The sequence below is a fragment of the Opisthorchis viverrini genome, assembly GCF_000715545.1.
Source record: "Opisthorchis viverrini unplaced genomic scaffold opera_v5_157, whole genome shotgun sequence".
Classification (NCBI taxonomy): Eukaryota; Metazoa; Platyhelminthes; class Trematoda; order Opisthorchiida; family Opisthorchiidae; genus Opisthorchis; species Opisthorchis viverrini.
Window position 1 is genome coordinate 11,039 of NW_008751813.1, and position 11,165 is coordinate 22,203.

An 11,165-nucleotide genomic window follows, 5' to 3' on the forward strand; every position below is an offset into this window, starting at 1 on the left:
TGTTCCAGAATCTGTCGGAGGGTGAAGATATGGTTGATGCAACCACTTGCAGGACGGAACCCAGCCTGGTTTTCACGGACCCCCCTCTCCCTGTGTTCAGTCAACCTTCGAAGGATAAGGCCAGAGAGCACCTTCGATGCCACAGCTAACAGGCTGATGCCACGGTGGTTTCCACATAGCGTCCGCGTACCCTTTTTCAAGATAGGGATAACTGTTGATATACCCCATTCTGCAGGCACTTTCTCTTCGCCCCACATAGTACCAATAAGATTTGTCAGGTGGGTCACCAGGAATTTTTCGCCTTCTTTGAGGAAGGTTGGATACAGATCATCCGGTCCTTGTGCCTTCTCACGTTTCAGTACGGCTATTTCGTACCTTCTTTCCTCTTCTGAAGGGAGACCAAGGTTTACATTCCATTCGCCCCTATGCATTATCTCCACCGGCTGTGTTGGAGGCCAGCTGAACTGCTCTTCGAAGTATTCGGCCCATCTCTCCAGTCGACGTTTTTGCGAGTGAATTAATGAGCCATCTTTTTCACTTATCGTTCCACTGACCGCTGCTTTCCTAGGGCCAGTCGATCGTATCAGTTGATAAAGGGCACGGCTGTTTCCCGTAGCAAAAGCCTTCTCCATCTCCCGAGCCTTCGATATCCACCAGAGCTCTCGCTCCTGCGCAAAATAGGATCATCATGGTGCATAATTTGACAGAATATTCGACCCCAAAGTAATACGTTTTCCGATTTCTGTTTATAGCAGCTCCGAAATAAGATTACAGAAGTCTTACCTCAACAGACAACCCCCTAAAATGACCGAGAAAACCGAAAACTTCTATCAGCAAATGCAATAACGCGGTCAGAAAAGCACTTGCCCCTCCAACCAGTTTGAGATAATTTTTCTAAGTGTCACACAAGACAGTGGAACCTCGATCGTAAGGAAGTGGAAGGCCATCGTACCCGATTCGGAAATAGGAAGTGAAATTTCAAGGAACCAGGAGAATATAGTGGAGACGTGCTACTGGCGGGGGGTAGTGGGATAATGCATGCATAATGACCTGAAGAAAGGTACCAACTAAACTGTCCACTTATCATGTATGAACTCAATCAGAGTCGCATGAAGAACAGGGGTTTGATAGGTGAGATGAAGAAAAGTCGCGGGGGGCTCATTTGACTTCCAGTATGACTGTCGACCGAATAGGTGGACTGGGTTATCGAGCTTACCTTCTTCTAAAGCAGGTGAAGAGTGATTTTACGGCTTCTTTTGTGTCACGTGCACATTCAAGATAACTTGTTTGGTTACCGGGAGCCCGCTTGGTAGGGTGCATGAGGCGGGCATAAGCCAGTGAACAATTGGCGGAAAGTTCATTCCTCACACGAAAAGGAGTGTCTAAATCTCGAACCGGTAGTAGGAGCTTATTGCGATCTTACTTCAGCTGACAAGATGTACATTCCGTATGCGTTTTTCTGTATTCCGCATAGTCACCTAGCACAGCATCGATTGGCCAAATAGGTGAGCTATGTACAGCCTCAGTATATTTCCCTCATAAACAATATACGATCGATGTTAGCTGATTTTGGATAATGCGCAGAACATAAAGTAATGGGGACAAACGCTTTTGGAGTTTGCAAATCGTTCAGCTGTAGCACCCTTTTGGTGCCTAACTGCAATGCCACACGTAGGAGGTACCAGGGCTGGGATACTGTCAGGTTGCCCAAGCTTGGACAGGGGAGGTCGAGGGGTCGGGTTCGAACCACGGACCTTCCGGTCAGTAAATTCACGCTCTAGTCACTCGAGCCATTTCGCCCAACATACACTTATTTGGTTCTCACGGGAGACCCAACTGAATCTCTCGTTTATGATGTTCTTAGTCAATTGAATGTGTCGCGCCAGCCGCCTTAGGTTTCAGTTGGTACGATGCGCCACAATCGTTGTCGTAAAGTCCCCAGCAGCCTTATAAGCAGTGGGTCACGTCTATACAGCGTTGAGTTTGTTTAACGGCAGACCGTCGTGTTTTAAAAGTGGTATTCTATCGTCTGACTGTACAGTGAAGAATCGTTCAGAAAAGAAAAGCGGATGGCAACCTCTAACGTGTGATAATCCGCAGAAAGCAACGAAACAAGCGGACATGGAAGGTACTCCGTGTTTGGGAGACTACTGTCATTTTGAAACTGTTGTAACCACACTTTGGAAAAAATTTGACCGCCCACCTGTTCGTGAAAATCCTCCACCGTGAATTGTGTGTAGCCGAATGAAATTAGAGCATCACGGCACTCGTCACATTTCGATTTCAAACTGCAATATGAGAGCAAAGTGAAATTGATTATGATCAGTAGAAGCCGATTGCAACTGAGTGATGATAATCCCCAATGATTGCACACCACAAAGATCATATGAATGGAATAATAATCTGAGGGAGACTGATGGTCGTTTTCCCCCATCTGAAGAAACTGGTCAGGAGGGGAGCATACATGGACAATGCAAGCTAGTTAAGAAAAAAAAGAAGGCTGAGAGAAAGCCGTAGGACACGGCCATCAACGAGTATTACCTTGAGGACTGATCAGTGACTTGTCTGTGGTCAAAAGCACAAAACGTAGTACGGTCTACTTACCGTTCAGCCTGCTTGAGCCTTTTCCCGTTCAATAGGTATTCGATGTAGGCAAAACCAAATGCACGGTAGAAGCAATTGCCATCACGTCGAAGTCGCCGTATTCCTGTGTATTTCTTCTTCAAGAGCTATAACGTGTCCACAGGAAATTTTGGATTTAGTTTAGTTGAGTTCATCGAGCCACGGATCAAACAACCTCTCTGTTATCGAGATTACGCTAAAACGACAGTCAAGCAGTCAATGAACATAGCTAGTTGAGCAGAGCGGTGTCCATTTCCGGAATAACAACGGGAATATCTGCGACAAAGACTAATCGGATAAGTAAGCGAGTAAGTGGCTAGATTGTAGACCCATAGTTAGTGTACGGCAGTGGTCCCCCAACCGAGGAATTGTGTTAACTTCTGAATGAGTAAACAATCATAGTGTGACAAAAAGCCTGATTTTGAGTGGATGGGACCTTCAGAGAAGTGACCGGTCAGAACCGCTTTTATCTGCCCTACTGTGAATGACTGCTGCTCCCCAAAACACTATTTGCAGAAACAATAACGTATCGAACGGGGAAAATTGCACCACGACTACCAAGCGAGATTGACCGAGAAGGAACATAGTTACCAGAGAAACGGAGTCTGGTCTACCAACATTATTGACTGGTGATTCTTGATCATTATGCATATCCATAGCGATGAGCTGGCAGACACATAAGGCCTTTGGTGCGTTTTCCAAAGGTTTCATTCATTAGTTGTTCCACATGGTGAATGTTTGTACACTCAGGTTCGTTTAGCCCACAGACAGATTTCAATCTTCTGTTCTCTGCCTTGGCGGTTAGGACAGCCTCAGCCCCGTTGTTATTTCGCTCACTGGGCTGAGCGAACGAACGGCCATTCGCCGCACAACCTGAATCATCAATAGACGTAATACACTATTCATAAGGTTGCCGGGAATTCTTCAGCACGAGAGCAGAGATACTGCAAGGTTGCCCAAGCCTAGACAAGGAAAGTCGAGATGTAGAGGTCGGGTTCGAACCAAGGACCTTCCGGTCAGTAGAATCGCGCCTTAAACACAGAGGCATCCGCATTCAGGGTACCGCTGTCAAAAATATGGTACTAAGGCAACTTCCTCAGGACTTATGATTACTACTGGAGTGATGTGATAAAGTCTGTCCACCACTAAGTTTGCATGGAGAATTGGGAGAAAACGAAGTTTCGAATTTCGACAGGAAGCTCAATTGAATCCAGCTAAAGCCCTCATTCAGGATGGTCCGCTTGAACTGAATGTGCTGCACCAGGCCGCCTCGTGTTTCAGTTAGCACGATATTCTAGATATCACAATACACTGCCTAGCCATAACACACTACTCGTAAAATCGCTGAAAACTCTTCGGCAGCCCACGACCGATTTCGCCTTTGTTGGAAATGGACTAGCATAAACGAGACAGACGGATCCAGTTGAGTCCCCTGTCAAAAAAAAATTCATCGGAATATGTCCAATTTTGGTCCAAGTAGAACGTAGGGTTGACAGAAATTCGGGGACTGCGCGCCTACCTGATGAGCCCCAAGAAGGGTGAAACAGGCAGTGGTATGTCAGAGTTTTAGCGATCTTATGAGTAGTGTGTTACGCCTGGACAAAAATAACGTATTGTTTTTGGCTGGGTGGCAGTAAAACCATGTACGCCCATACCCAGTCAATACTTGTTGCTCAAGGTTGCGTGCAGTGTAGAACACTATGAGAATACAGGAGAAAAACACATATAGAGGGGCAATTGTAAATTTTTTAGCATGTCGACTAATCGTTTGATCACCTCTGGAGACTCCACAGGCTCTTCACACAATGATACGTTGAGTGACAACGAAAAAACCTTGACTACTTTGTGATGTTGCTTCATTTTGACATAATCAACTCACTTAGGCTGACTTAAGATGAAAAGCTATGCAGCAATGTTCTCTGCACAACTCACTACTCACCGGTCACGTCCCGACAAGAGATCCTCAGTGGTTCCTCTCTATGAAATGATCATGTTTTGATGGTTTGCAAAAATTCTGAGGATATTACTTCGGATGGAATGACGTTGATGAATTTTTTTGTTCACACACGAACCAAAAAAGTGGAATTCCGATTTCACAGACGTGTTACGCATGTTAGCGTGCACGTCGGGGCGAGATGGCTCAAGCGGTTAGAGCGCGAATTTACTGACAGGAAGGTCCGCGGTTCGAACCGGACCTCTGCCTCTTGACTTCCTCTGTCCAGGCTTGGGCAACCTGGCAGTATCCCGGCCCTCTTGCTTCCTTCAGATAGCATGGCAGCTAGAAACCGGAAGGGTGTTACAGCTGACGATTATTATTACTATATATATAGCGTGTACGTCACCATTGACGATGAACTATGTGGCTGCGTGTCCGAGCCAAGGAAACGATGCTTTAGGCAGTCCGGATAGAAACTAACAGCAAGAACGCCACTTCCGTTGGCAGCCACATCTTGCGGTGCCTCCAACCAGGCGCAGTAAGGATCACGCGGTCCCCTGCCTGGAAGGCGAGTAGCACCAACAGCACCCAAACGTTTCGTAAGCTCCTTCATAACTTCTTCATCGCTAGAGACAAAACGCGCAAGCTCAACCACGCGTTTGACATGACGATAATAAAACCAATCTTGGAAGTATGACACTTTGCATTCACAAGTAGTGATCCTCACGAGGTGGACGGCCCGTATTTGGAACTGCAAAGCCTAATAGAACAACGACCAGTGGAACAGCTGTTGCATTCAGGTTGAGCCAGTTGGTTCTGGAGTTCCGTCCAAATTTGAGATGTTGAACAGAAGCATTTCAAGTCGAGTCATTTGCTTGGAACTGTTCGCACAACGTCATGAACCTGTGAGCGTAGCAAGCCAACATTCAGGTTTCTCGATTGCCGAGCTTCATGAGATATAACGCCAACCGAATTGGTACAAGGGAAACCTTTGTGTACCTTAGAAGACTGGAGAGTGCTCATCACAGCAAACCAACGCGAATAACCAAATTTTTGCAAAAATACCAAGAAATACGTTGATCAAAACCATAGCCTTGCATGATACCTCCGCAACTTTTTCAAACTTTGAGTGCTACGGAGAAAATTGCAATTTTGTGATAGTACATTAAGCCAACTCAATTACGCTGCTTGTTTGGCAAACGGGTATATAGCTTGTAAAATGATGCAGCAACTTCGTGAAGTAGTTGAATTCCGTTGGCCCGTACAGGCTATAGCCCCGCAAAATTAGCGTCACAGGAATCGACGGTTATAGGCCGTTCGGACTAACCCTTATCATCAAGTCCATCTCTCAAATTGCCAGCTCTGGGGCGAGATGGCCCAGTGGTTAGAACGCAATTTACTCACCTGAGGATTCGTGGTTTCAACCAAACCTCTGCATCTCGAGTTCCCCCGTCTACACTTGGGCAACGTGGCAGCGTCTTAGCCCTCGAGCTTTCTTCGGGTGGCATGACAGCTGGGCACCGAAAGGGTGTTACAGCTGAATGACTATTTCTTTTTAATTATATTTCCGTGGGACACATTTTAAGAACAGTTTTTTAGAAGAGTCTACATCCGGCAGCGTCACTACGGAAGAGCAACTGAATTCACGAGAGGGTCCTCCTAAGAAATGGTTTCTTTCCACCAAGATGTAGTTCATTGTCGAATCCCCAACAAAATCCTATAATTTCCAAGTTCAAAACATGGCGACATCTCCTGAACGGTGCAGGTCCACTGCTTTGCCAATGTCTTTGCGGATAGTCGTCATCCTTTAAAGGTCCGCTTCGGCTGACCTCCCCTAAAGACCAATTTTAGTCAGTCCTCTAACCAAAGAGGGGCAACCAAACTAGTACCAGGCAGATGGAAATCATGCTTCGGGACCTCCGACCATCGTTGATGGAAACTTAGCTGTAACACGATTGGTCAGACATACACTTGGTACCGAAATTCCAGAAATCTCAGCGCCTGTGATTTTCATACCAGTATTTCTTATTGGAAAATTCTCCTCGATGAACATGTAGAATGATTCCTATTTGAAATTGGAGGTGGCCTGTTAAAAGATATTGATTTTAAGTCATGAACAATGGGGCCGTACCCAAGTGGCCTTAGTTTGGAGCTGGTTTCTTTTCGGGTGGAACGTTATGGGAGACTTCAACCACAACCATAAGGAACTCCAGGCAGTCGATAATGAAGCCAAATATCCTAAAGTACCGCTGCGCCGTTTTGTTGTTGAGAAATGCGGTCGAATCCAGTAGCAGTTAAGGGTAAACAAGCCCCAGTTGTCATCTTTAAAAAATGCGTACCCCCGCTTAGATGCGAGGATTTAGAAAATCCGGACGATCCATCAGTAGTGAAAAAATAACAAGGCAATGAATAAATACTTTGTTTTTTGGATGTCGAGGAGTGAATGAGACGGAGGGGCTAGGAGTCATTGTGAGCTCCAAAAGGATTACACACAGACTACTCACGAAATCCTGAGTAGCAAGATATTGTACATACGTGCATAAAATCACCGGTCGAACGATATCCACAGAAGTTCAATGACTGACAACACATAGGAAAGTGTTCTATCGGCAGGGGGCAGGTTGCTTTCGAAGAGCTTAAAATTAATCACTTATTCCAGTGAAGAAAAACGCCACACAAATCTCAATGATTTGCCGGTTTTTCCCGATAACGGACCACTGCCATTTGTGACTCTTCCACCTTATTACTTGACGCAATTTTTCACACGTGAGGCGTCTGTTTGATGACCAGTATCTTGTTGTCAACGCTAACCATGACTGTCCCTTACCTGACTTCCAGAAAATGTGGCAAAAAGGAAGTACAGTGGTAGCGTTAATTGTTTTTTTACCAGGTATGTGCTCACAGAGCTTGGCAATTAGCTCGCAAAGGTTTCCTTACCATACTGGGAGATATGGTGAGTGTGCACAGCGACGATTCGAAATCATTCGAAAACGAGCGCCCCCAAACTGACAGAACACTTTCTAATTTTTTGGACAGCGAAAATCTCCTCTTCCTCCGTTGCGTTTGGACATACGTAAACAATGTCTTCGAGAAAGGCTGCTCACGGCAGAAAAAACGTCGGATTACGACGACTTATTCCACTACGCTGCTTTTGACCTTGAAAATTTCATAAAATGTCTTGCTACTCTTAGTCATATGAGTAGTCTGACTTAAATTCGCCATGTGATCAACAGTTTTGAGTTAAGTCCTCCAGTCCTGCCCACAGTCCGACATCCAAAGAATAAGAAAATATTCCCTCATTCACTTGTTATCTTTTAGTGTTCATTAAATCGATATCCTCGCTCTAAACGGGAGGGAGCATTTTTTGAGGTGACACTATTGGGGCTCATTTGTTTACCTCAGTCGGTGACGAAGCACTTGCAAGCGAATTGGAAAGCTCAGTGTGCTGATCAACTGCCACCTGATCGACAGCCGCTTAGTGCACCTGAGCTACCATTATTTGGACGGATTGTCAAGTGCCGTTTTCTCGGTTGAGGGGAGACTCTCCTAGAATTTCTAATTGATATTTCATCCTTTAAGTGAAGCTAGTCTATACTGAAGAGCTGAGAAGCACTGTGTGGCCATTTCATGCTTCTGGGAGGGGTCGTCAGCAGTGCCTATCTCACGAAACTCCAGGGAGCTTCAAAACCTGGGACCCCATGGATGGTAGTTCGAGCACTACCAACAGTCTATAGGTTTCTCACAAGACGAGTGAAATTTCCATCTGAGAAGTTGCCATCCAAGGAACCGGGCAACACGTGATGAAGGCAACACGTGACTGAAGGATGACGAAACTCCTGGCCGGAGGTTGGCGGGCTCAAGACTTCCTGAAGTTTCATGAGGTGCACACTGCCGATTATTTCCAATAAGGATAAAACGGCTAAAGAGTGCTTCCCGGTACAAATTGGCTCCATCTACCGGAGGATATCTCAGTTGAATTGTGCCATTCTATTAATTCGATAGCTTTAGCCCACTGCCTTCGTGACAGCCAGTAATAACGTGCCTTGTAAACTGGTAGGTGACAGAGTGGCGACAAGAATACCTGGCCACTCCCTACGTATCGTAGCCTAACAATAAAATCGCGTCTCTAGATGGTCAACGCAAGCTTTCAGTAAAGGCTTAGCGTTTCGCTCGTATTGAGCCCCATTCGCAGTGCACATCTTTGGCCTCGCTGGTATGTGAACCTCAGACACATGCGAGGTGAGCGTCTGACTACTACTTGATAAGTTGTAAGCTAAATCTGACACAGGCGATGGGCGGCATCATTTCATTCGTGGTCTTGTTTCCTTGGACTAGCTGTGCGCCACTCACAGAATTCAAGAAATGGCGTCTCGAATAGAGATGGAGCCGTAATATAAAAGATCCTTCAAGTCAAGATCCATGAGTGTGCTCAGTTATGGGAATATGCCGCAACTCGGTAGAATACCAGTGCGATTCGCAAATGAGTGCAATCCACCGATACGACTTGGCGTTCAAAAACCCCGACCTAGAGAGCCAGTCGCACAGACAGCACCCAGACTAGTTATGATCTCTTTCATACCCCTCTCCCAGATGAAAGATTGGCCACCTCTCTGCTTGCTACTCTCTCTCTCTGCTACTCAGAAGTAGACACGGAAAATAGCACTCTTTTCGATAAACGAAGATGCGGCATGTGTAATACATGACCAAATCACCGCGGCTCTTGGATCTAGGCATATTCTTCAGTTATAGTCCCTGTTGCACAACCGAACAACTGTTTTGTAATTGTTTCCATGCGGATTTGTCTACATCAGCGTACAGACTACGGTACTGAGACAGCGGCGTTCGAAGACCTGAAGGCGTCACAGAACCGCTGCTCGCAGAGGTCAAGTCTCACATTCATCCGACAAAAACAGTCCTGTAGCCAGATACACACGTCTATTGAGATTTAAGGGTGTCGCTTTGCTGTCGTGTCTCAAATTAGAAAACGTGATCCGAGCATTGGAGATTCGTGCATTGATCTCATCTGTCACACTACAATCGGAGCTAATACAACTTCTAAGATATGTAATACGCCCCACAACCCCTTTTGGGTCGTGATAGCATGTTCAGTGACTGCATGTCCACGAGAGTGAAAAATGCACACCAAAAGGGCAGAACGACTCTGACCAGTCTGTCCCAAGACACCGTGCACTCTTTTCCCTTGTGAAGAGAACACAGTTGTATGCACATTCGAAATCGATAAAGTTTGCGTTTGGGTTTTGTAAACCCTCTAGTGTTCGTCATATTACATAGTCGATCATGAGAATGAATAGAAATAGATAAAACGGGGCAAAACTGTCTCACAACGGGTTGTAACAAAGCTCCTACAAGTCTGGATACACAAAGAACTTATTAGATTCATAGACTTCTTGGGTACTGAAATCTGGAAAAGGCCAGATATTCAAACCAGAATAACTAATCATCCGATCCTAGAAGCACTGCACCATACCAGCCCAGACAATTAATATTAAAAGGCGAATGGCTATATCCTCTAGTTGAGTTGGGAAGTTGGACCCACTATTCATAACAAAAAGAGGGCTGCATACAAAACCAACCTCCAGTTTTTCAAGGTAGACAGGATGTCCAGAAAAGTCTTCGTCAAGGGTCGTGAGGGGTAAGACTTCCGAAATTAGTGGGGAGCTGGCTTTTATCTGAAACAAGAAACCAGTTGGGCAGGCTCGTAACTAGGAAAAACATACATCGCTTTCGATAGCCTCCTGCTGTGCGAGTGTCGCCTCATCCGAATGTAGAGCGTCTTTGCCTTCAACAGAGTCCAGTGCTGCGGTTTCTGTTGATATGTCGGAATAGTTAACTATTCAGTTCATTGGCTTACTTACCTCTGACCATCACAGCCGTGCACGTTAGTTTTGTCTAGTGGGTACGTCAGAAATCATAAATATATCCGACTTCCAAACCGTTAGCACACCAATCAGACTGAAACCAAGAAGGACTCTGAAGTCAGCCTATATTTGGACATATGATTCTGAAGAACTTTGTCAAACAGCTGCAAAAACTCAGTACCCTTTGAGGTTTAACTTGAGGGCTAAGGCACTTAGTATAGATTGTTTCATCCTCTGTTTTCACTCGTCCTGTACCTTCCATCCAATTTCTCCTATCCACATCAGGTCAGGGCAAACAAAGCACTCTGGGGAGCTGAGTTTGTGAAGGTTATCCAGACCAACGAAGCTACGGAAGCGTCCGCCCTATAGCTGCTGCGCTGGATACGTTACCGGGCTTCTGAACTACTAACCGTCAAATGAGAGATGCTCCACAAACGGCGGAGGCCGACTGCTAACAGCCGTCGGATGCCATCCGATCGAAGTCATGGCTGGTGGATGGATTGACCAGGAACTTTACATTTTGGTGAAGGACATCCCACATCAATAAACCCCCACCATTAGCTTGTTCAGGATACTTTGTACAGTGTGTAAACGATTCTCAAAATAAACAATGGCATATGCGTAATATGGTGTACGGATTCAGCTTCCGGGAGTTCAGTGTCACCGTTTTGTTGATTCCGGTGACAGGCCCAAAAGAGGTTGTCACACACGAAGTTGCACAAACAAAA

At 45.7% G+C, this 11,165-nt stretch overlaps 1 protein-coding gene across 1 annotated transcript in view; it reads right to left on the reverse strand.

Moving 5' to 3' along the window:
• T265_14197 (hypothetical protein) overlaps positions 1-10,407 on the reverse strand; it is a gene marked incomplete at both ends in the record, with an annotated part of 20,544 nt that extends 10,137 nt beyond the window's left edge. Inside the window, 4 exons of the mRNA XM_009172504.1 lie at positions 2,204-2,288; positions 2,605-2,729; positions 10,153-10,248; positions 10,297-10,407. Of these exons, the coding sequence (XP_009170768.1) occupies positions 2,204-2,288; positions 2,605-2,729; positions 10,153-10,248; positions 10,297-10,407 (417 nt within the window). The remainder of the gene's footprint in view (positions 1-2,203; positions 2,289-2,604; positions 2,730-10,152; positions 10,249-10,296) is intronic.
• Positions 10,408-11,165: the final 758 nt, after the last annotated feature.